The sequence below is a fragment of the Vicugna pacos genome, unplaced genomic scaffold (genome assembly GCF_048564905.1).
Source record: "Vicugna pacos unplaced genomic scaffold, VicPac4 scaffold_113, whole genome shotgun sequence".
Classification (NCBI taxonomy): Eukaryota; Metazoa; Chordata; class Mammalia; order Artiodactyla; family Camelidae; genus Vicugna; species Vicugna pacos.
This window is the reverse complement of record NW_027328793.1, coordinates 207876-233893: the sequence shown is the minus strand read 5'-3', so window position 1 is coordinate 233893 and position 26018 is coordinate 207876. Positions and strand designations below refer to the sequence as shown.

Here is a 26018-nt window from a genome sequence, read left to right as displayed (position 1 = left end):
ATTTACTTCTGAACCCTTCTCTGTGTCCGCCAAAATGCCCTACAGCTAGGAAGCACTTGACAGGCGTTTACTGAGTTCAACTAATTTTGGTGGAAACTGAAGGCTCTCCAGTCTTGAAGGGAATGTAGTGTGCTCCACCTTCTCCAAAATCTGACCCACAAACTGCAGGTTGGAAATTAAACCTCAATAAAGAGTCATGTCTTGCGACTCTCTGTTTCATGTATCAGGAAATCAATCCACGCCTAAGGGTAAAAACATTGCTCTAATTCCATAGGGGTAATAGAAACATACGTAAATAAATTTAACCCTCTTTATCTAATCCAGTGAATCAACAGAAGCTGATTACAGTGCTGTGTCAAGTTGGATCCTTCAGGCTGGAATCCATCATCAGTTAGTAATGTCTACATGGGCATGGGAAGGGAAATTGATAAGTAATGTCTGCCTGGGCACAGGAAGGGGGAGTTGCAGTACATACACCAGGAACCTGCCCTCCCTCACATGGAGAGAGTGACCAGCACAGTGCACAGTCGCAGTCAAGCAGATAGTCCAAACAATGGACACTGGGAGATGCAGAGAAGGGGGAGGTCACTACAGACTGACATGGTCAAGGAGGGCATCATTAGGATGAAAGAGAGGAGGTGGAAACTGAAGGAAAGGTGAGGTTCAAGTAAACACTGAAGATGGATGCAGGGGAAAGGCGTTCCTGGATGAAGTACTGAGTGAGGGTGAGACACAGAGCTTGGCATGCAGAAGGAATCTCCAGGGGACAGTGAGGAGCCCAGTTTGACTGGGAAGGACACTTTTGGACTGAGATTAGTGAAGAATGTGGTTGAAAGGCCTTGCGCGTCAGACTACATCACTGGTGACAGGAAGCCATGAAAAGCTTGAGCAAAAGGGAATGATGCCCATGATAAAGCACAAAAAGTTAAGTAAGCTGGTTCCCATGACCCATTTCACTATCAGCAGAGTCAGGCCTTAAGTAGAAGTTCCAAAGACTAATCTAATATTTATCACCCTTTCACTCCCAACCCAGTACTAGTGCTACCAGACGACGCTTTCCCAGAGCTTAGAAATAAGCTATCCAGGTCAGTTTCTGCAGCAGGAATCTGAGAGATGTGGGAGAAGAATCTTCTCACACTTTACCCGATTTCCCATTTCCTTTTCCTCCAGATGACCCTGGGACTCCACGATCACCCTAGAAAAAAACAAAGAAATACAAAAAGAATCTGTATTACATAAGTCACACACACCAGGAAATTTTTTCACATAGTTTCACATTCTAGCCAAGAGTAGAAAGTTCTAAATCTGACTATGTGGCAGACTATATGCCCTGAACAATCTTCCCTTCAAAAAACAATTTAAAATCCAAATAACAAATTAAATTACATCTTACATGCATCCATGAGCTGATAAAGAAAAAGAGAGATGCTTAGAGTTTAGACAAAGAGAAAGCAGGAATCTAGAAGAGTCACAGCTATTGGCTGCCGGAGGACTCCTGATCACTCTGGACATGTGTGGTGTGAAAACCCACAAGGTGATCACTCATTTTAAAGTGGTCCCAGGAGGCAGTGCCACCAAGTATGTGGCAGAAGCAAACAACCTCCACTCAGTGGCTTCTCACAGATAAAGTTCCATCAAAAATGAGTGTCAATCAAAAGTTACAACACATAGGAGGTAGACACCATGAGGGAGAAGCCAGCAGATCCAACAGACAACAAATTAGACTTATAATGACTATAGATTTTGCAATTATCACAATGTAAAATAAATATCTTTAATCATTTAAATAACTCAAAAAATGAGCTAAGGAAAAAAAAAGCATCTATATTTTAAAAAAGGGTGGGGGGCAAGCAGATTTGAGAAAGAATCAAACAGAACTTCTTGAAGTGAAATTAGAATAAATGAAATCAAAACTCCAATCAGCAGGTTAATGGCACATTAAACATTTAACATAAGGATTGGTGAACTAGAAACTGAAGAAGTTATTCCGAATGCAGCACAGAAAGATAAAGAAATAGAAAATATGAAAGAAAGGCTAAGAGACATTGAGGATAAAGTGAGAAGGTCTCCAAATTTCTAATTAGACTTCCAGAAGGAGATACGAGAGAAAGTGGGAAAGATTAAAATTTCAAAATGATCATCTGCTAAGGATTTTCCAAAACCTGGAGACACAAATGCTCCGATTCAAAAGCTTACTAAGTCCCAAATAGGATACGTGAGAAGAAATTCATGCCTAGAACACCATATTGAAACTGCAGAAAACGAGAAACAAAGGAAAGCTGTAAAGCAGCCTGAGATTTTTTTCAAAGATTGCTAACAAAGGGACAACAGTTCCTTGACGGATAACTTCTTAAAAGCAAAGATGAAAGTCAGCCAGGAGAGGATGAAATTAATTTCCAAAGTGCTGAGAGAAAATAATTGTATACCCAAGAGTGATCTTTCAAGAAAAATGGTGAAATCATGAAATTGTCAGAGTAAAAAAAAACAAGGAGCATTTACAACCTTCATCAAAGAAAAATATCTACAAGTTGTATTTTAGGCAAAAGAAGCATATGATCTTTTCACGTTCCTTTGAAGGCATCAGTGATTAATAAATGCGATGGTAAAGCTAGGTAAGTACTGATTAAATAAAGCAATCATTATAACAATGTCCAGTTACTAGAATTAACAAAAGTAAAAGGTGAAAATAAAACTCCGACAGCAACATGTGATATGAGAGCTAAGTTTATAGGTTCCTTGTCTTTTGAACACAAGAACAAACACACAAATTAACTTTAGACATTGGTGAGCACGCATGTTTATTTAAATTTCCAGACTAGTTGTGAGAAACATGGAGAGTATTAATTGCAAACTCATGAGGGTGGGGATAGCTGGGGAAATAGAATGAGAAACTGTCTGTACCTGTTCTCCATCCAAGCCGTCAAGACCCTCCTCACCAGGGCTGCCCTGTGGAGCAAAGGAAGATGAGGACATTAGGGACCAGAGGACCAGGTATCCCTGGTTACTGCTTGCATGTTAATTTCCTTGCTAATATTATTCTCAGAAGGTAGAAGAATCTAGGTCTTCCAAACAACACTTATATTCGGCATTCAAGTATTAAAAAAAATGTTAAAAAAAAATAAAAAAATAAATAAAAATAAAGCTTGCTGTAAAAAGCAGTGATTATTTTCTTCCTGAAATGGATATTAGCAATATATACTGTTTTTCCTGACAGTTTCAGATGCTAAAGAAAAATAGAAGAAAAAAAGAAATTCATATTTTGAATGGATAGAAAGGCTTCCTTTTAAAGTTTTACACTGGGACAAGCATGGTAACTCTCACCGGACCGAATGAAACATTTCTCACTGGTTGTCTACGATGGTCCTTGTGTCACTGACCTTTTTTTTTTTTTAATGTAAAAAGACTGGCAAAGAGAGGAGGGTATAGCTCAGTGGTAGAGGGCATGCCCAAGCATGCACGAGGTCCTGGGTTCAATCCCAGTACCTTCATTAGAAAAATAAATGAATAAATAAACACCCCTATTTATCCTCCCCCAACAAAATAAATAAGTAAATAAAAAGACTGGTAAACATGCCTGAATTCATCTGCATAATGGAAACTCCAAAGATCACAGATTAAGCAGGAATTAAATGAGTGTGTTTGGACGTGTGTGCATTTGGAAAGACTTATGACTTAAAAAAAGAAAAAAAGACTTCTTTAGAGAAGAGCTGAAAAGCTGGGGCTGACTACGATAAGAGTAAGAACTGGCCGCGGCATTGTGCTACCCCATCAAGCTTTCCATCGCTTTCAAATCACAGGCTCGTTGTTTTACCAACCAACTCAAAAGGACAGAGAATCTATTTATTATAAAGCATCTTCTGAAGAAAAAACAAAAAGATTCAGAGTGTTGCAAGCAGAATAAAATGCATTTTACACACGTGGGGTGGTCGATGTACTCCTACTGGCCACATGAGGAAATCAAGTTTCAGGCATTTTTGTTTTAGCCAAAGGACAGCTGATTTTAGTGAATGAAAATACACATAGGAAACTCTAGGACTAAATCCCGTGCTACATTTGGCACAGGACATAGTGGTCCCAGGAGACCTGATAAATGAGATCCATCAGCCCTTGTCTGATCCATTCATCACTTGGTATTCATTCCCTAGGATAATGCGGGGAACATAGCGGGTACCTAATACATGTTTGTTGAATGAATGAATGAATGAATGAATGGGCAAATGGGTACTTGGCTTCTGAATCTGGATGTAAAGCCACTCCCTGCTGCACCAGCACCTTACCAGCCCTGTCCTGCATCCCTCTCCCACGTGATACCTCACGTGACCAAACCCTCCTGAACACACCTTGAATTCAGGACCAACTCTTTCAGATAAACATGATAATCTTGTGGCTCCATCATTGTAGTCAGCAAGGCTTGAAATTTATCTTATAGATCCAGATTCAAACCTGAAATACTTACCTTACAGACAGCCATTCATTAGCATGACAGTTTGGCTGTTAACACCACCTGACACATCTATCCCCAAGTATTAAGCCCCTTTGCTGATTACTCAAGCAAAGGAAAAAATCAGTGAACTTGATGTTGTGTTTCCCAAAGAAGCCACCCCCAGTTTGAGAATAAGGAAGACCACTCACCTTTTCTCCAGAAAATCCTCTTGCTCCCTAAAATTCAAAACAAATAAAAACAACTGAGCTTGAATGACACTTTTAAGCCACTGTTTCATTTAGGAAACCATATGTTCCCTAATTTCAAGAAACTGCAATTTTGATACACACATTACTATATATAAAATAGATAAACAACAAGAAACTACTGTCTAGCACAGGGAACTATAGTCAATTTCTTGTAATAACACACAGTGGAAAAGAATCTGAAATATATATATGTATGTATGACTGAATCACTTTGCTGTACAGCTGAAATTAACACTGTAAATCAACTACACTTCAATTGAGAATAAAATTTTAAAAAAAGATACTGCAAGTTTTGGATCAAAATGGAGATTTCTTCTCTAGTGACCATATGGACATCACTGATTACTACCACTCCCCTGCACCATGATGTGGAGAAAAGTGCACCTTGTAACTCCTCCCACAGTAGGGGGAGAGCCAGAAACAGCAGTAACCTGTAGTTTATGACAACAATCATACTCTTCCAAACAAAAATGGGAATACAGAGTCACAAGCATGCAAAGGCTTCCGGGAACAATAAGACAAAGTAATTGAAAGACAAACTTGGTAGAAGATACAGAATATGGTCACTGTGATCAGAAGAACTCCAGAGGACTCTGAAGCTGGCTGTAAAAATAATTCTCTGGCCTTATTAAAGGACATTCTCTAATCCTAGAAGGTTAAGAGACATTTAAATCAACCACTAAAAAAGGGTTTCCCACTCATGATCCCTAAATTTGGCTTTTAATTTATTTGTTTGTTTGTTTGCTTGTTTGTTTGTTTTAATGGAAGCACTGGGGATTGAACCCAGGACCTTGTGCTTGTTAAGCACAAAGTCTACCACTGAGCCTTTAAAATCTCATTGTTCTCAAGCCCAGCTTCCAACTGCCACCTCTGTGGGTCTCCTCCTGAGGGCTTTTCCTGGTATCGGAAGTCTGTCCACACACGAGACCGGCCAGAAGTGCTGGGGTACCAGTGTCCCCTGGGAGCAGCCCTCAACTAATGCCCAATGGGATCTGGTGCACACATACCCCCGCTCCCTCCCCCTGGGGGTGAGTTGTGCTCACTGCCCCCACTGCTTCTCAGCAGGATTAAGCTCTATCCACCCACAGTGTAATCAAATAATAATGCACTCTTTTTAGGCCACCTTCCCTTCTAACTTCTCTACTCCCCTACTTGGGTTTACTGTGACCCCCAGCCCCACCCCCCAAATAAACACTAGATTTTGCACTGGATGCCTTTCCTCGGGCTCCACTGCTCCACTCCCTCAGTCTGAGAAAGAGCTGAAACACCAGAACTATGCTGAAGAATTAAGATTTTCCTCAAACTCCAGAGACAGGGAAAGATCTCCACAGCTTGAGGCCACACTCACCTTGGGTCCTCTCCTGCCCCAGCATCCATCCTCACCTCGGAGTCCAGGAAGACTTTGGGGACCTCTTTCTCCCTGTGGAGTAAAGATACACATGGAGACAGTCAAGCAACAACCTCTGTCCCCATCCAACCAATTCCAGCCAGCAATGAGCAACTGTCAGAACGGGTAAAATAACAACATGGTCCTTGCAATCACTTTTACATCCTCAAAGACGTGGTTGGATGACCTGCAAGGCAATCAGAATGTTCACCCATCAACTGCCCACACTGATGACTCCAAATCACACGAATCTGAACTCTCTCTATGTTCAATCAATTCAGTCAAGGCACATGAGCAAAAACTTAAGCATTCAAATCAAACAGAAGTTGTCTCTGAACATTTCCTTCAGGCAGCTAAAACTGGATGAAGGTTTCCTCATGGCTCCACAAAGAATAAACCACTATTTAACTCTTTCTTTTCTAGATGAAATCCAGCCTCTGTCTAAGGTGTAGATCATAGGTCATACGTCCTCTCCTGAGAAGCTTTTACTGTTATATTGCTTGTTATTATGTTTTTGTGTTCTATTCCTGGTATATTGTGAGCTTCCTGGAGACAAGGACAACGTCTCATTTATTTATCTCTGGATTTCCAGCCCTAAGTACAGCGTCTGGCACACAGTAACATCCAATCAGGATTTGAAGAATGATTCCCTGAATTATGTTAATGAACGTAACCTTTTGATCTAGGTATTGAATAAGGAATGGAATGGGAGATGTCAGGCCTTTTACTAAGTTGATCAAATATAAATTAGAAAGCACTATACATCCCAAGACCTTTCATCAAAAAGAGGGTCTACAAAATGTAATATCTAACTTTCTCTTAACAAGGCTGGATGACTTCCCTGTGTGAGCTGCCCAGGACAGCAAAAGGGATCACGGTAAAGTGAGAGGTCCTCCGGATCTGGAATGAAAGGACCTGGGTTTGAGTCCCAGCTCTGCCTCCAGCAAGTTTTGTGAGCACATGACTCTGTGAATTACAATTTCCTCCACTGGCAAAAAAAAAAAATATGGATCTGGATAACATGGATTCTAACCACTCATAGGATTGTTGTATTGAACGCATGAGCTATTGTATTGAAAGGATGTCACAAACCACATGGATTGGACAAATGAGGTGCTTTATGCCTAACAGACTGCAAGTGATAGCAGAGCACAACACAAGACATGGGTTTGGACACACCTGCAATGCTGTCTACCTGACCTTAGCAAGTCACTTACTCTCTCTGAGTTTCTATTTCTGAATATACATAATGAAAGTATTAACACATATCAGTAGAGTTGTGATGAAGGTTGTGTCAAAATATACACAAAGTGCCTAATGCAGAGCCTAACACACAGGAGGTGCCAAATAAATGTCTGTTCTCCTCTTTCTTCCTAGCCTATAAGAATTTTTACGTTCAATATATGGTGTTTAAGCTTCATCTGGAAAACGTAACCCTCACAGATCTGCTGGTTTACATTGCACTATCCAGTGTCATCAATCATGAATAAATGGTTGTCATCTTTATTAGAAAATAATTGTTATATATAAAACAAACATCCCTAATAAAGCAAGGACACTGAGGAAAAATTCTTAGTTTTATTTTTAACAAAATGTTAAAAATAAACCCATTCAGAATCTTTAAAAAAATGATACAAATGAACTTACTTACAAAACAGAAAGAGACTCAGAGACTCATAAACATAGAAAACAAACTTACGGTTATCAAAGGGGAAAGGGGGGAAGGATAAATTAGGAGTTTGGGATTAGCAGATATAAACTACTATCTATAAAATAAACAAACAATAATGTCCTACTGAATAACCCAGGGAACTTTATTCAATACTTTGTAATAACCTCTAATGAAAAAGAATACCAAAAAGAACATATATATATATATAGGTGTATCACTATGCTGTGCACTAGAAACTAACACAACATTGTAAATCAACTCTACACCAATAAGATGAATAAATAAATAAAGTAAGTAAGTAAGTTAATCTTGGAAATAAAAAATAAAAAAATTTCTAAAAACTCACTCAGGATGGCTATTAGCAAGAAACAAACAAAAACAAATGTTGGCAAGGATGTGAAGAAGTTGGAACCCCAATGCATTTGGGGTGGAAATAGAAAAGAATATAGCTGCTATGGAAAACAGTATTGTAGTTTCTCAAAAAAAAAGTAAAAACAGAATTACCACTTAAGCCAACAATTCCACTTTTGGAATATACACCCCTAAAGAATTGAAAGCTGAGTCTCAAAGAGATCTCTGCATACCCACAAACACAGTAATCATTCACAACAGCCAAAAGGTGGAAGCAACCCAAGTGTCCATTGATGGATGGATGGAGACACAAAAGGGGACATACAGATACCAAGGAATATTATTCAGCCTTGAAAAGGAAGGAGATTCTGGCATGCTACAACATGGATGAAACTTGAGGACATTATGCTGTGTGAAATAAGCCAAAAAGACAAATACGGTGTGATTCTACTTAAAGAGACATGTGGAGTAGTCAAATTCATAGAGACAGAAAGTAGAACAGTGGTGGCTAGGGGCTGGGGGAGAGGGGAACGGGAAGGTAGTGTTAATGGGTACGGAGTTCCAGTTTGCAAGATGGAAGAGTTCTGGAGATGGGTGGGGGGAGGGGCCACACAACGTGAATGTACCTGACGTCACTGAGCGTCACACTTAGAAGCAGTTAGGACCATCAAGTTTACGTTACCTGTGTTTTACTACACTTAAAAATTAAAAAGAAACATGATGAAAAAGGAAAAGACCCACTCCTATGACTTCTATTTATAATTTCTAAAGTTCCAGTTGTTGTATCTACATGATTAGGTATCTGTTTTTTTCAAAATCAGTCCTCAGGGAAAAAAAGAGTATCCTTAATTTGAGTCTTCACAAAGTCTCCCGTATTTCAGAGCCCTCTCTCCATTACTTGGCTTTGAACAGCGTAGGATTGACACCCAGTCAGAGGTAATTTGAGATATTTATGGGATGTTTATGGAAGTCACCTACCAGATCAGTTAAAGAAGAAAGGAGATAAAGAAATCTGACAGAGATTATTTATTATATTTGAGGGTGAGACCTCACAATTTCAAATGTTAGACCATGAAACAGGACTTTTAAAAATCACTTTTACAAACAGCAGAATTTGTAATTACATTCCTGAGTGCCTAAAAATACTCTCACAAGAAAAATGAGGCAACAGGTTTTTGAAGCCAGAAGTAAAATTTGCAGTGAGATTTCATAAATAGACTTAAAAGTGGTTTATCTGAAAAACATTTAGAAGTGAACACAATATACTCTAGAAAACCTGGTGCGATGCTTCCAGAAAGTGGCTCCAGGAATGCCAAAGAAATATAGAAATTACATGGAATGAGCTACAAAGATATGTTGCACAAAACAGGGAATATGGTCAATATTTTATAGTAACTATAAATGGAGCATAACTTTTAAAAATTGTGAATCACTATATTGTACACCTGTAACATATAATATTGTACATCAACTATACTTCAATAAAAAAAGAATAAATATACTTCAATAAATTAAGAAAGAAATTACATGGGAAGAGTTTTGAAAAAAACGGCTTGATAAAATATGAGGAAAAAAAAGAATTTCCAGGGCTGGGCCTCATCCTTCCTCCAGCTGTGGATCCGGCCCCCAGGAGGTGTCTCAGGGGAAATCAGAAACCCAGCAGGGGCCACTGGAGTGCCCAGTGCACATAGGCTTCTTATGTGTCACTTCACCAACCTTCACAACATCCCTACATGGAGGGGCTTACACTGTGCCCATTTTCCAGATAGAGAGACTGAGACCTGGAGAGTAGACTCATCCCCCAAATTGATACAGGTAAGTGGCAGAACCCAGGACAGGCTGAATCAGGACCCTTTCCCAGGATGGACCCTGGGTACCATGGAACCGCAGCTGTAACTAAGTTAAATATTGTAAGTAAATAGTTGTTCAATTCACCTGCATCCCTAATAGATCCTGTTTTCTAATTGGGCAGAACAGCTCCAGGATGTTCTCATAAGAAATGGAAATTGCTTTATGATGGGCAATAGGCTAAATTGTTTTGAGAGGGCAATTTGGGCTCCCTGTGTTTCTCATTAGGAATTAAGTTCTACTGCATTTAAAAATCGATGATCGATTGCTCACAGGGGCTGCTTAAAGCTATTGATTAAAATCAGGATAGTGGAGAGAATTACATCAACAAAGCTTTTCGAATGCTGGGCTGGTGCAAGTTATTCTATGAGAAAAGGGAATAAGATGAAGAAAAGCAAATTATTTTGTGGATGAGATAAGAAGAGAAAACATACGCACGTGTAGCCATGCAACTAACACATACAAAGCTCCCAACAAACGTGAGCTGGTTGTGTTTGTGTGTGTGTGTGTGTGTGTTTTAAACGTTTTACTTTGAAATAATTTTAGATTTATAAGAGTTGCAGAGACAGGACGCAGGGCTCCCGGACATGAAGGGCGGTGCAGACTGTCACCTGGAGGCCTCTTGTGGGCAGTGACGTCGGAGAACAAGCTTGAAGGAGGTGAGGAAGGAGCCGTCCAGGCAGAGGGACAGCCAGCCCGGCCCACGAGGCGGGAGAAGCCTGTGTCGTCCCAGAACATCCCGGTGGGCTGAGGCCGTCGGAGCCCGAGGGTGGGTGCGGTCCCCCGGTGCGGCCCCGGAGGGGCCTCACCAGGTTTCCTTCTCCTCGAGGTGAAACCAGCATCCCTGAGCAGGGGAGGGGCGAGGGTCACCACCAGACAGATTCCATCTGGGCCCTTCTGACCGCTGTGCGTGGTGGGGGGGCTCCCGCAACCGTCCAGGCGAGAGGGCAGGGCGTGCGCGCGGGGAGCGGGAGGAGTGCCGCGTTCCAGGCGCGTTTCCCCCCCCCCCTCCCCCGGGCTGGGCTCAGTCCACCGCTCTCAGGGCGCTTCTGCCTGGAGGTGCTTCCCCGGGTTCTTGGTTCTCCTTCTGTCGGCTGCAGCCCGCGTTCTCTCCCCGCACTGACCACAGCTTCCATCCTCTATGGGTAGAGAGAGTCTAAACATTAAGGCCCTATAAGGAACTTCTATATAACATGTACACTTTGTGTAATCGTGACATTTCACTGCCAGCCAAAAAGCTGGCTTCCAGGCACCACAACTTCCGTATCCAGGTCTCCAGGAGGAAAGGTCTAGACTGCTCCCCACTGTTTGCTGGTAAGTAATCACACTAGTACACACATCTTCACACATGGATTTTCTTATTTCTTCCCTATCTGCTTTCCCAGCCCACCCTCACGCAGCAGATGCAGGTTTCTGACTTCCACCCGCTGTGAAAGGAGGGCTCAGTCAACACCCACCATCCCATACAGACACAAAGACAAAAGATAAGGGAACACGCTCTTTGCCTTGTGATGAGAACTCAACGTTGACTCTCTTGACAACTTTCCCGTGGATCACACAGCAGTGGTAACGGGAGTCACACGTGGCCCATTATTCCCCTAGCATGCACTTACCTCACACCTGGCAGTTTGTACCTTTTGGCCACCTTCCTCCAGGTCCCCTTCCCCCACCCCGCTGGTAACCAAGTCTCATCTCTTTTTCTATGAGTTTAGTTCGTTCTTTTTCTTTCCTTCTCTCTTTCTTTAGATTCCACATATAAGTGAGCTAAAGCAGTATTTGTCTTTCTCTGCATGACTTGTTCCACTTACCCCAATAGCCACTATACATGCTTTTTTTTTTAACATTTTTTTGAGTTATAGTCATTTTACAATGTTGTGTCAAATTCCAGTGTAGAACACAATATTTCAGTTCTACATGAACATACATATATTCACTGTCACTTTTTTTTGTGTGTGAGCTACCACAAGAGCTTGTGTATATTTCCCTGTGCTATACAGTATAATCTTGTTTATCTATTCTGCATATGCCTGTCAGTACAGATTTTGAACTCCCAGTCTGTCCCTTCCCACCCCTCACCCTCTTGGCAACCACAAGTTTGTATTCTATGTCTATGAGTCTGTTTCTGTTTTGTATTTATGTTCTTTTGAGGGGGGTTCTATATATGAGCGATCTCATATGGTATTTTTCTTTCTCTTTCTGGCTTACTTCACTTAGAATGACATTCTCCAGGGACATCTATGTCGCTACAAATGGTGTTATGTTGTCAGTTTTTATGGCTGAGTAGTGTTCCATTGTATAAATATACCACTTCTTCTTTATCCAGTCATCTGTTGATGGACATTTAGGCTGTCTCCATGTCTTGGCTATTGTAAATAGTGCTGCTATGAACACTGAGGTGCAGGTGTCATCCTGAAGTAGGGTTCCTTCTGGATATATGCCCAGGAGTGGGATTCCTTGGTCATATGGTAAGTCTATTCCTAGTCTTTTGAGGAATCTCCATACTGTTTTCCACAGTGGCTGCACCAAACTGCATTCCCACCAGCAGTGTAGGAGGGTTCCCTTTCCTCCACAGCCCCTCCAGCATTTGTCATTCGTGAACTTTTGAATGATGGCCATTCTGACTGGTGTGAGGTGATACCTAATTGTAGTTTTGATTTGTATTTCTCTGATAATTAGTGATATTGAGCATTTTTTCATGTGCCTATTGATCATTTGTATGTCTTCCTTGGAGAATTGCTTCTTTAAGTCTTTTGCCCATTTTTGGATTGCGTTGTTTGCTTTTTTCTTATTATGTTGTATGAGCTGCTTATATATTCTAGAGATCAAGCCTTTGTTGGTTTCATCATTTGCAAAAATTTTCTCCCATTCATTTTGTTTTACTTATGGTTTCCTTTGCTATGCAGAAGCTTGTAAGTTTCATTAGGTCCCCTTTGTTGATTCTTGCTTTTATTTCTATTGCTTGAGTAAACTGTTCTAGGAGAACATTTTTGAGATGTATGTCAGACAATGTTTTGCCTATATTTTCTTCTAGGAGGTTTACTGTATCTTGTCTTATGTTTAAGTCTTTGATCCATTTTGAGTTGATTTTTGTATATGGTATAAGGGAGTGTTCTAGCTTCATTGCTTTACATGCTGCTGTCCAGTGTTCCCAACACCATTTGCTGAAGAGACTGTCTTTATTCCATTGTATATTCTTGCCTCCTTTGTCAAAGATTAGTTGACCAAAAGTTTGTGGGTTCATTTCTGGGCTTTCTATTCTGTTCCATTGGTCCATATGTCTGTTTTTGTACCAATACCATGCTGTCTTGATGACTGTAGCTCTATAGCATTGTCTGAAGTCTTGGAGAGCTATACATGGCTTTTTAATAGTGGGTTTGCTGGTCAAAAAACAGGCATTGTTTAATTTTTGATAAATTCTTCCAAATTATCCTGCAAAAAAACAGGTGTCTTGCAATCAACAGTGATGAGAGTGGCCACTTCCCTGCCCCAGATATTATCAATCTTTTACATTTTTTCAATCAGGCTAGCATAAATAGAATATGTTCTTATTTTCATTTTCCTGTATTTTTACAAAGTCAAACCTCTTCTTGGGTACTTATTTTCCATTTGCATTTCTTTTTCTGCAAATTACTAGTTTATCCATTGTCCACTTTCTATTGAATTTCTACCTCTTACTAATTTATAGAACATTTCTGTGTGTTCCAGATATATTTGCACTGTTTAACTGGTACATTTCTCTCTCTATGTGATGCTCGTCCTTCTAACTTTATCCATGGTGTCTGTCCTTAAATGCAACTCTTAAATTTGGAGTCAAAACTATCAATTGTTGCCAAGACTTGGAAGCAACTTAAATGTCCATTGACAGAGGGCTGGATAAAGAAGCTATGGTATATTTATACAATGAAATACTACTTAACCATAAAAAAGAATAAAATAATGCCATTTGCTGCAACATGGATGGATCTAGAGACTGTCATTCTAAGTGAAGTAAGACAGAAAAAGAAATAAAAATACCATATGATATCACTTATATGTGGAATCTAAAAAAAAGAAAAAAGAGGACACTATAAACTCATCTACAAAACAGAAAGACTCACAGATACAGTAAATAATCTTATGGTTACCAGGAAAAGGGAGTGGGAAGGGATAAATTTGCGAATTTGAGATTTGTGATTATTAACTAATATATATAAATAGATTGAAAAACAAGTTTCTTCTGTATAGTGCAGGAAACTATTCAATATCTTTATAATAACCTTTAATGAAAGAGAATATGAAAACAAATCTATGTATGTATGCATGACTGGAACATTGTGCTCTACACCAGAAATTGGCACATTTGTCACTGACAGTACTTCAATAAAAACAGTAACAAACTATGTGTTGTTTCCATATGACTTCTGTTACTACTCGAACTTTCATAACTAAACGCTCACGATTGGCTCTTGCATCTGCAGCAACTCTGGTCTGTGTGGGGTGAAGCGCTCTCTCCTCTTACACCCCATGAAGGACCACTTGTCCCGCGCCAGGTATTAATCCTACGTCACACTAATCTTCATATGCACTGAAGTCCTTTCTTAGAGCCCTTGCTCTGTTTTTAAACACCACGCTAAGGGCTGTCCCCGTGATCTGTGAGGCAGGCTCCCCAACACACCAGCATCACTCAGCCCAACAGCAGGACCAAGTCACGCCCACTGACTCCATACTGGCACCACACTGAACTACAGTTCCGCCTGACAGAGCCTGGACTCTCCCACGCTGAATCTCCCATCCACGAAAATGGTGGGTGACTCCATTTGGACCCATTACCCAGTCTCCTTTGTGTTTTCCATTAAACTTTCATCACGTTCGCGCCTGCTTTTAGTCATTTACTGCCACGTTGTCTGTGATGCTTCTTGCTGCCGTTAAAAGTCATAAATGCTGTTTACTGTTAGAGCTTTTAGTTGGTTTCCAGCGGCACTGCTGGTCCCAGGGATGCTCACCCCACTATCTGCGCCCCTTGTTGTGTGTCTTAATGATGTTCTCCCCTGGGTGTGGTGACCAATCCTCCCCCGGGTGCGGTGATCAATCCTCCCCCACCCGTGGCCAATGGGCTGCAGCAAGGTGTCCTGGTGCTGGCCCTGGAGGAAGCTTGCTCGGAGGAAAGGCCAGTTGGACGAGCCCCGCGCTCACTCAGAGGATGCGTCCTGGTCGCAGGGTTGGACGTTCAAGTCAGAGAGCAGCCGGAAAAGCACCACCAACAGTAACAGCATTTGCTCCCTGCTGGACGCTGTTCCAAGTGCGTTTCCCACCTTGGCTCATTTAGTCCGCACACCTAGGATGCAGGTAGGGCTATCCTTCCACACAGATGAGGAAACAACACAGTCTGTACACTTCAAGAGGCAGGAAGCTGAAGTTCCAAGAGGAAGAGGGCGACGCCTGTGGAAGGGCGGGCAGATGCCAAGAGCCAGGTGCCAGTTTCTTGCGAGAAGGCGTGCCTTGCCTCGCGGCATGCCGGTTTTCTTACGTAACTATTTTTTGTGACCGTAGATAACCTGACTTTTGTACTATCTAATGAAGCCTTCATGTGTGACCAGTTCATATTTAAACCACCATCTCACAGTAGGTAAATTTTGAAAATACATTGAATCCGTGATTCTGACCAATTGTGCTTTCCAAGGATGGCCACACCAAAAGCTCCAAGTTCTCCTGCCATGCACGTGACCTTGCACTCCCGTCTCAAGACGAGGGTTCTGATCGCCCACCTTCTCTTGAATCTGGTCAGGCCTTAGTGATGCCCTTGGACCCAGCAGACTGTGGTCGGCAAGTTACCGCCTGACTTCTGAGCATGCTCAGAGCCCGGTGGCTTCAGGCTGATCCCTTGGTTGCTCCCTCTCAAGTCTGCCACTCCCTGTGAGACCCAGCAGCCTTGCAGGACCACCTCTACCTGCCCTTTCGCATTCGAAGCTCACCAGGGCAGGGAAAGGAAGTCACCTCGGGTCCTCCAGCCCAGCTGAGACCCTAGACACCCAGCATAGGACTGCCCACTGTTCCCCTCTCAGCTTCATCACCCACAGAGCCCTAGAGGGTGACTGCTGTTCTGCAACACTAAGGGTTGTGTCTGGGTTTGTTGTTGTTGCTATTTGGGAAGTGGGAACAGGGATGGAAAGATAATAGGAACAATGAGTTAATTATCTGTCTTCCTACACTTTGAACGTTCTTGAACCTATGAATTCTGGGCAGATTCTGAAACCTGTCAACCAGCAAGAGCTGTCTCTGCCATAGAGGAGACCAGCCTGATCTGCTTTGCGGAGAAGTGACATTAAAAGCCATTGTTATACTAGGTGAAGTAAGCCAGGAAGAGAAAGAGAAATACCACATGATATCACTTATATGTGGAATCTTTTAAAAATGACACAAATGAACTTATCTACAAAACAGAGACACTCACAGGCACAGAAAACAAACTTATGGTTACCCAGGGGAATGGGAGTGAGGACGGATAAATTGGGAGTTCAGGATTTGCAGATACCAACTACTATACATCAAATAGATAAACAACAAAGTCCTACTGTATAGTACATAGAGCTATATTCAATACCTTGTCATAGCCTATAGTGAAAAAGAATGTGAAAAATAATATATATGTATGTGTATAACCAAATCAATATGCTATACACCAGAAATTAACACAACATTGTAAACCTACTATACCTCAATTTTTAAAAAAGCTATTCATTGGGAGTTCAAAATTTGTAGATACTATATATAAAATAAGCAACAAGTTTCTACTGTACAGCACAGGGAACTGTAGTCACTATCTTGTGGTAACCTATAATGAAAGAGTATGAAAATGAATGTATGTATGTATATGTATGACTGAAACATGCTGTACACCAGAAATTGACACACTGTAACTGACTATACTTCAATTAAAAAAAAAAAAGCCACTCAGAGGGTGATGTAGTTTGAAGTCACCTCTCTTGCGAGAAATGAAACAAAAAAAGAATGAGTCCTACAGAAGGCAGTGTCACAATCAGTAACCACAGGTGGCTGCTGAGACCTTAAAATGTGTCTAGTCCAATTGAGCTCTAAATGCAGATACACACTGGATTATGAAGTAGCATATTTTTAAAAATAAATTATCTCATCAATATTTATATTAATTACATGTTGAAATGATTACATCTTGGATATACTGGGTTAAATAAAATATGCTAATAAAGTTAACTTTGCCTGTTTTTTTAAATTTTTTGTTTGCTACTAAAAATTTTTCATTATATAAAATTACATACGTTGCTCACATTCTATTTCTAGCTCTGTACTAGACGGTCTTTATAAGATATGTTGGTTTTGAGATGTTGAGACAGCAGAGAAAGGGGACAAAATCATCCTCCACCCTAGACAGGCATTGCTGGCTTATCCAAGTTGTCTGAAATTGGCGTCAGTGGTCCTAATGGGCTAGTCAGACCTTAAGTTATTCTCTTAACTTTGATCAGGCATATTATGAAGCCAGAGGCCAAGCAGAAAAAATAACACTTAAAAGACATTTTAAAACATCTTAAAAACAGGAAGAAATAATTTCACTACTGCTCAGCAAAATCATGTAAGCTCACAATTCACATTTCTGAACATATTTCTAACATCTGAGACTACGCTTACTGAAGCAAAATAAAGAGGAAAGTGGAGTGATTCTCCCACAAACACCACCAAAGAAAAGGGTGGGCTTACACAAATCTCAGTGGCTACATTTTTCTCTAATTTCTGCTTCCTTTCCAAGCTCAGGCAACCTAAAGATTCTAATAATCAACAGACTACTCTAACTGGGGCAATTAAAACACTAATGCTTGTGTATACCAGGAGTGTGAAAAGTTTGGCCCAAAGACCCCTCAGGCCCCCAAGACCCTTTGGGAGGTGATGCTCACAAAGTTAAACCTTTTTTCCCAATTACACTAAAATGCTATCTTTTCCTTTTTCATTCATATTCTTTCCCAAATGTGCAGCAGAGTTTTAAAAAACTTTATTGTGGTATAATTTCTGTACAGTAAACTACACATATTTCAGATGTACAATTTGATGAATTTTGATAGATGTGTACACCCATGAAACCATGACCACAATCAAGACAGCTAACACTTCCATCGCTCCCCAAGAGATGCAATTTTTGAACTACAAATTTATCCCTCCCCACCCCTTCTACCCCTTGGTAACCATAAGTTTGTTCCCTATGTCTGTGTACAGTAGTTTTTAAGAGGTCACAAAGCAAGCGATATCACAACAGACTCTACAGAAGTGGATATACCAATCCAGCTGCCTTCTAATAAGCTAGACATTAAAGACATTTGAAAACACATAAAAGAATGCCACTCTTCTCACTAATGTATTTTGTTTGGGAAAATAGTTATTTTTTATAAAGGAATATGTGATTTATGTTATGGGTTTATTTTTATTATTTTGAAAGAAAATAAATGATTTTAAATTACTTCGATTTTAATTTCTAACATGGTAAATATCAGTAGCTAGATACCACACCAACAAAAGCTCTTCGAGCTCCATAATCTTTTAGAATGCAAAGCTATCTTGAGACCAAAAAGTGTAAGAAACAGTAGTATATAAAAGTCAGATTTAAAATTGACCCCTGTGGGTGAGTGGTTTCCCATCATCTAAAATTAACTGAAAATGATGGGCTTTTAAAATCCTTTCAGTATTTATATGATGTAATAAAGATGGTCCCAACCACATTCCAGTCCCCAAGCTAACAACTGTCTCTGTGACACACATTGTTCTCCACAGCCAATCACATGGTAACTTTTCTTTGCCCAGGGATGTGTCCAGGGTTACATACAAATTGTCAGCAGGTGATGACAACTCCATCACCTTTTCAGTCACTCAGGAAGGCATCTGAGTGATCTTGTTGTAAGAACAGCCTTAGTTCTTTAATTGATTCTGTTAAACCACTTACAAGCATGGCTGTCTCCTTAATGGTAACAAGCTACCTGTTATTCAGCTCATGATTAAGAACTGCTCTTCAATGTATGCCTGTCAGACACAGAGCACATTTTCAGTTGTCCAAGAATCACTGACTGAAGACCAAAATGACCATACTTCATCACCAAACACCTTCTGGAGATTATATCTTTACAAACTCAGTCCACCAAACATTTGTTGTAACAGATGATTATTTTTATATAGATATTTTAAATCCACCTTAAATGGCATGGATGTGAAGAACTTTGATGGCTTAATGCAATTAAGTATTCCTAATAGATGACCCATTTACCATACTCCCTCAAAGAGAAAAACAGATTCAGTACTTACAGGACCACCTTCTTCACCAGGGTGACCAGATAATCCATCAAAACCCCTCTCTCCCTGAGAAAAAATCAAAATAAATATTTTGGACTCCTAATCCTTCATTTCTCAAATCTATGTGAAATAAAAATGGTTACTAATAGATACCCTTGTTTCACTGAGTTGACGTTTTACTGAGATTCTACTAAATGTGGAGTGTAACACACAGAGACGTAGAGACACTGTTGGCCTGTCTTAGAGTGAAACTTGCATACCTGTTTGTCTTCATAGTCCGGGACCCCAGTCTATTTTTATTTTTCTAAAATATCTTTTAAGCCATGCTATTGTGAAAACCAAAGTCAAAACTAGTTTCTAATTAAACATTTCAGGAAGACTATTACTTTAAAGGGGGCTTTGAGCTGGTTTTACAAAACATCAGTAAACAAAGGTGTTACAGCCCGCATTACTTATGAGAAATGGTTGCTTATTTCTGTGTGACTAAACTGTTTAGTCTCTTTTTTTTTACTCTTCTTAGATAACTAAACCCACAAACCATTTCCTGTCAAGGAAGTTTGGCTTAACATTTTATAGCCAGAGGTTTTTATTTAGTCGAAAACCTGGTCAACAAGATGTGGGAACCATAGTCTCCTTGTAATTAACAAAGATATGAAAGTAACATGACCAAGCACTGAATTCTGAGCAGAGAAGTCAAGAATTCAGGACACTCCCGTCTTTGGCCTTTGAGGCATGGTCCTCAAGTTGCCAAAAAACATGTCAAGAGATTCCCAGGCTTGATTTTCTGAACCTCCAATCCCATATTTAAGAAAAACAAGAGGGAAGAAAATTCTAGTGCTGGGGCATAATTATAATTTATTTTTCAAAAAGTAATTACACAGTGTTCAAAATTAAGATTGATCTGCAAAGGCAGGAAGAGCTCGTTTCAACCACCTCATGGGAAACCTTACAACAAGAGAACATGAAAGCCCATGGGTGTGATTCAACCTTACATGTGAATTGGTGATTATACCCCCATCTTAAAGCTGTCGTCCCATGAGAATGGAAACCTGTGTCCCTGGATAGCTGAGGACCATTTCTAACAAGAGTCTCCCTGAAAAGCATGAAGTGATCTTTTTCCTACCACTCAGTCCTACAGTTAGGGAAAGTGTCTGTAAAATAAATATAAGTAGACAGCACAATAGGGTGGACAGGAAGTACGCCTTGGAGTCAGGGAGACATAGGGGCTTAAATCCCAAAATATCTCTTGGCAACCATGCAACTTTGGGGAAAGTGGTGTTCCCTCTCTGAGTCTCGATTTCACACCTGTAAAATAGGTTGTAAAGAGCACAGAACTAAAAAAGGCATGTTAAAGGCATAACACAGGCTGGTGTGCAGTGGATACGAAATGTCATCTCTCTCCCACACACCCCCCCAACAAATCCTCACCTTCCTCCCAGGGCTCCAACCATCACCTCTGTGCCTGTCGTCTCCAAAACACTTTGCATATGTATTGCAGCACGTTCTTTCTACAATTGCGTCCTGAAAACAGAATCCACATCACGTAAAATTTTTTTTTCATCTGTATGAACCTATGTCACATGACACACTAAAGAAACAAAATTCCCTCAAGGTTTTTAAAGTTATTAGAATGTACAGATCTGGTGAAGGATGGTGTCAAAACAAACAACCACCAGAAATTGACACAACATTGTAAACTGACTATACTTCAATAAAAAAGTAATTAATTAATTTAAAATCTAAAAACAACTTACAAGTTGCTTCTGTAAGATGCTCGGGAGGGATGGCAGTGTGATGCTGAGAGGTTGATGATACACAAATCCTCTGCCAAATTCTAGCTCCTGGACCTCCTCCAATTTATACACACCTTCCAGGCCAATAGTAAGGAGTCCAGAGAATCCTTCAAAACACCAACAGGTGGGGGATTTCCTTGCACATCTTTTGAATGGTCTGTCTTTGGGCCCCAATATCCATCACCGCTCCTACAGCCTCATCAATCTTGTCTCAAACTGCATTTCTTTTAAAATCAAAGCTAGCTCATGACATGCCTTCTTGAAGAATTGGTCTGACATCTTTCAATCCCTGCAGCTGAAAGTCAAACAGTTACATGGAACCACAAAGGACCCTCAGGGCTCTTATAGCCCCAGTTTTCTATTTGAAAGAGTTTTCCTCTGTTACAGTATGAAGTTACATCCTTTAACCCCATGCTTGAAGTAGACTTGTGGTTTACTCTGTGACCATCTTGCGGGCTGTTCACAAATATTCTGGTTCCTCTACTGAAGAGGACGAGGTAAGACTTCACTTTTTGGGGGAAATTATAAGCTTTCATTAAGCCCCAATTCTTTACCAGCAAAAATACTATCTCATGAAATTTACAACTGTCCGCACGGCTGGCTCTGACCAATGAAATATGAGCAGAGGTGACACTGGTCACTCCCTGGGAGAAATTTTAAGAGCAGTGCACACTTCAGCCCATTTTCTTTCCCCTCCCACAGAAACAGATCCCTCCTTCAGCCTGGGTCCTCGACTGATGAGAAAGAGGCATGGATGAAAGGGCACGAAGTACAAGATGGAGACAATCTTGCTAGTTTAAGCCACTGAGATTTGAAGGTGGTCATTGCAGAATAACAACAGTCTCCTACTGATGCAGACACTGAGAGATCATCTGGGTTTTTCCATGTAACAGAAAACATAGTGACAAGAACATTTCTCAAATCTGACCAGAAGTCAAGTAGAATTTCCAAACAAATATTACCGTTAATACTTAAACAGTAAATTCACACACACATGCACACACATCAGCTCTTGGCTATGGTAAACAAACTGCTTTAAAATCCTGTGGTTAACAGTTGTATACAAATTCTTAATTACTCCTCAAAATAAATTCTTGGAAATGGAATTGCTGATCTAGCTCGTAGGCAAAGTTTGCAGTCCTTTGTCATGAACTCCCAGTTCCCTTCGAGAAAAGTTGCAATGTTTTAAACTTTCAGTGGAAATCTATGCAGTAAATTTAGTTGAAAGCAAATTGTCAGAAAATATTCCACTTAATGCAATCCTTAGTAAAGTACCCATGACAGTTTTCACAGAACTAGAACAAATGATCCTAAAATTTATATGGAACCATGAAAGACCCTGATTTGCTAAAGCAATCTTAAGAGAAAAATAACAAAGCTGGAGGTAACATGCTCCCTGACTTCAGACTATATTACAAAGCTACAGTAATCAAAACAGACACATACTGGCACAAAAGCAGACACAGAGATCAATGAAACAGAATACAGAGATCATAAATAAACCCACACACCTAAGGTCAACTAATCTATGACAAAGGAGGCAAAAACATACAATGGAGAAAAGACAGTCTCTTCAATAAGTGGTGCTGGGAAAACTGAACAGCTACATGTAAAACAATGAAATTAGAACATTTTCTCACATCATATAAACCTCAAAAATAAACTCAAAATGGATTAAAGACCTAAATGTAAGACCAAAAACCATAAAACACTTCAAAAAACAACAGGCAAAACACTCTTTGACATAAATTGTAGCAATAATTTTTTGGATCTGGCAAGAAAACAAAAGCAAAAACAGTATGATCTAATTAAATGTAAAAGCTTTGCACAGCAAAGGAAACCATCAATGAAACCATCAACGAAACCAAGGCAATCTACTGAATGGGAGAAATATTTGCAAATGATATGACCAATAAAGGGTCAATACTCAAAACATATAAGCATCTCATAAACTCAATATTGAAAAAACATACAACTCAATCAAAAAATGGGCAGAAGACCTGAATAGACCTTTTTACGAAGAAGACATACAGATGGCCAACAGGCACAGGGAAAGATGCTCAATATCCTTAATCATCAGAGAGATGCAAGTGAAAATGACAGTAAAATAAAACCTCACACCTGTCAGAATGGCTATCATCAAAAAGTCTACAAACAACATACTGGCAAGGATGTAGAGAAAATGGAACTTTTGTACACTGTTGGTGGAAGTGTAAATTGATGCAGCCACAATGGAAAATAATATGGAGGTTTCTCAAAAAACTAGATACAGAACTAACAAATGATCCAGAAATTCCACTCCTCGGTATGTTTCCAACAAAAATGAAGGCACTAACTCAAAAAGATACATGCACCCAGTGTTCATAGAAGCAGTTTTTTAAATAGCCAAGATATGGAAGCAACCTAAATGTCCATCAATAGAGGAATGGATAAAGAAGATGTGGTATATACAGTTGACCTATGAACAACATGGCTTTGAACTGCGTGGGTCCACTAACATGCGGATTTTTTTCAATATATAACCACTATAGTCCTACATGATGCGTGGCTGATTGAATCTGTGGATTCAACTATGGATGAATTGTGGATACAGAGGTTATATTGAGGTGGGAAGCCCCATAAAAAAGACCGGCAGGACCCCCAGGCATGGCCACTACTCTCCTGCCAGCACCATCCAGTTTCCTGGCCCAGTGGCTCTATCTCACTTTTTGCCTCTGAAACAGCTTACTTCTAGGAAAGTGGAACTTACCCCTAAAATTCTATTTGTTCCCTGAGCTCACTCCTGATTGGTTATTTCCTTCATTCCTGATTGGTCCATTTCCCTAACTTCTGATTGGTCCATTTGTAGTACTTCATTTGCATGGAGCTTACACCTGATTGGTTCTTTCTCTCCCTCCTGATTGATCCTAATTAGACAACTATTGTTATATCTTATTTGCATATGATGTTGCAAAGTGTAAACTGACAGCCTATTAAAAGCCTGTGTAAACCTACAGATGGGGTCCAGAGCTTGGAGTGTTAACTCCTCTGGGCCCGCTGGCATAATAAACCTGAGTTCTCCTACTCTCCGAGTGCTGCTTGGTCTCTCACCCGGATCCAGGCTGCTGTCACAACTGAGCTGTAACACTGAGCCATAACACTGAGCTGTACCACTGAGCTGTCACACATTTTTCTGCAATAATATAGTTATACATGAGTCTTCAACTGTACTCAGGGTTGGTGCCCCTAACCCCCGGTTGTTCAAGGGTCAACTGTATATTCAAAGGTATACTACTCAGTCATAGAAAGAATGAAATCTTGCCATTTGCAACAACATAGTCGGACCTGGAGGGTATCACTTTTAGTGAAATAAATCAGATAAAGATAAGACTATGTTATTTATCACTTATGTGGGGAACCTAAAAAATAAAACAAACAAATGAATATAACAAAACAGAAAGAGACTAACATAAAGAGAACACACTAGTGGTTACCAGTGTGGAGAGAAAGAGGGGAGTGGCAAATTGGGGGAGGGAATTAAGAAATACAAACTATTATGTATAAAATAAATAGGCTACATGGATATATTGTACAGCACAGGGAATATAACCAATATTTTATAATAAATTTAAATGGAGTATAATTTGCAAAAATATCAAATCACTATGTTGGACACCTGAAACTAATACAGTAATGCAAACTAACTATACTTTGATTATATACATATATATGTACATATACATGTATGTATGCAGCAGCCCTTGGAGATGGATAAAGAAGAATCAGGGAGGAAGGACAGTAGAAAAAGTAAGACGCAGCTTTAGGGTGATTTTAGAGTTTAGGAAAGAGAGACGGTTGGACCCCTGGGTAGCTCAAAAGAGCAGAGAGCACCCACTTCCCACGAAGCAGGGGTTGTACCCACAACCTTCTGAACCAGATGCTGGACTGGTAACTGGTCAGCCCTGTCTCAGTCAGAGAGACCCAGGGGTCTCTCAGCCCTCAATAGCTCCCTGATTCATACGAAGCCAGAAACTGGGCAGCAGCCTCGTGGGCACTGAGCTCCAATTACCTGGCTTAGCCTTCGGGGGCTCAGAGATCACTGGGCCCTCCGGAATCTGAAAGACCATCTCTGCCCCCGTGGGAGGAACAAAATCATGCACTTACCTTTGCTGCGGAGAAGCTGGGACGTTTCCTTCAGTCTCTCTAAATCATCATCCAATACGTCTGTAAACACTAAAAGGACCTGTTGTTTATGAGAGGGGGGTATGGGAGATGCAGGAACAGAGGGACCAGGGAGAAGGAAGAAGAAGGGAGGACAGAGGGGAGGGGCAATGGAAAAGATGGATGCTGTAAATCGCACGTTTCTTAAAAAATGCAAGGGTAAGCTATAACCAGCCTTTCACCTTGTTCTATTCCATTTTACCCATTCATTTATTACTTTATTACACACTCACTTGCCCTCCATGTCCTCCCACACACACCCCCACCGCTGAAAAAGAATTTGAAGCAGCTTAATGTGTTCACTTAAAGATATCGTCCAAAAATTGTCTTACAATGTTCTTTACCTCTGTTACCTTTACTCATAGAAAAACTGAATTTAAAAAGTGAATTACATTTTTTAAGAAATAAATCCATCGGATGCATGATGGAAGGAAAAAATCAATGTAACTTTCAAAGTTTGGGGAGGTCGTTTCCTAATAGATGTCATATGAGATCTTTTTACCCCTGTGACTTCTGTGGGTGCATGGTTCTGGGGCAGCAGAAAAGAGAGGAGGGGGGTTATGCTAACAAGCCATTAACTGTCACTAAAGATGGTTCAGGGGGCTGATTACAAAAACAATGGGTCCTACAAACTTACGGTTACCAGAGTAGGGAAGGGGTTGGGAAGGGATAAATTGGGAGTTTGAGATCAGCAGATACTAACTACTATATACAAAAAAGACAAACAACATGGTTCTACTACATAGCATACGAAGCTGTATTAAATATCTTGCAGTAACTGATGTCAAAA

At 40.3% G+C, this 26018-nt stretch overlaps 1 protein-coding gene across 8 annotated transcripts in view; it reads right to left on the bottom strand.

Moving 5' to 3' along the window:
• The window catches only part of LOC116281358 (uncharacterized), a 58413-nt gene that overhangs the window by 27934 nt on the left and 4461 nt on the right, over positions 1-26018 (bottom strand). For 6 of the 8 annotated variants that reach the window (XM_072957956.1, XM_072957958.1, XM_072957960.1 and 3 more), the window contains exons 2-9: positions 25172-25250; positions 20990-21135; positions 20664-20756; positions 19248-19301; positions 6041-6112; positions 4633-4659; positions 2902-2946; positions 1144-1195 (exon numbers count right to left, since the gene is read on the bottom strand). In XM_072957956.1, the coding sequence (XP_072814057.1) occupies positions 1144-1195; positions 2902-2946; positions 4633-4659; positions 6041-6112; positions 19248-19301; positions 20664-20722 (309 nt within the window). In that variant the 5' untranslated portion in view covers positions 20723-20756; positions 20990-21135; positions 25172-25250. Of the gene's footprint in view, positions 1-1143; positions 1196-2901; positions 2947-4632; positions 4660-6040; positions 6113-10561; positions 11090-19247; positions 19302-20663; positions 20757-20989; positions 21136-25171; positions 25251-26018 lie in introns of all 8 variants that reach the window. The other 2 variants (XM_072957963.1, XM_072957957.1) reach the window with 2 other exon arrangements.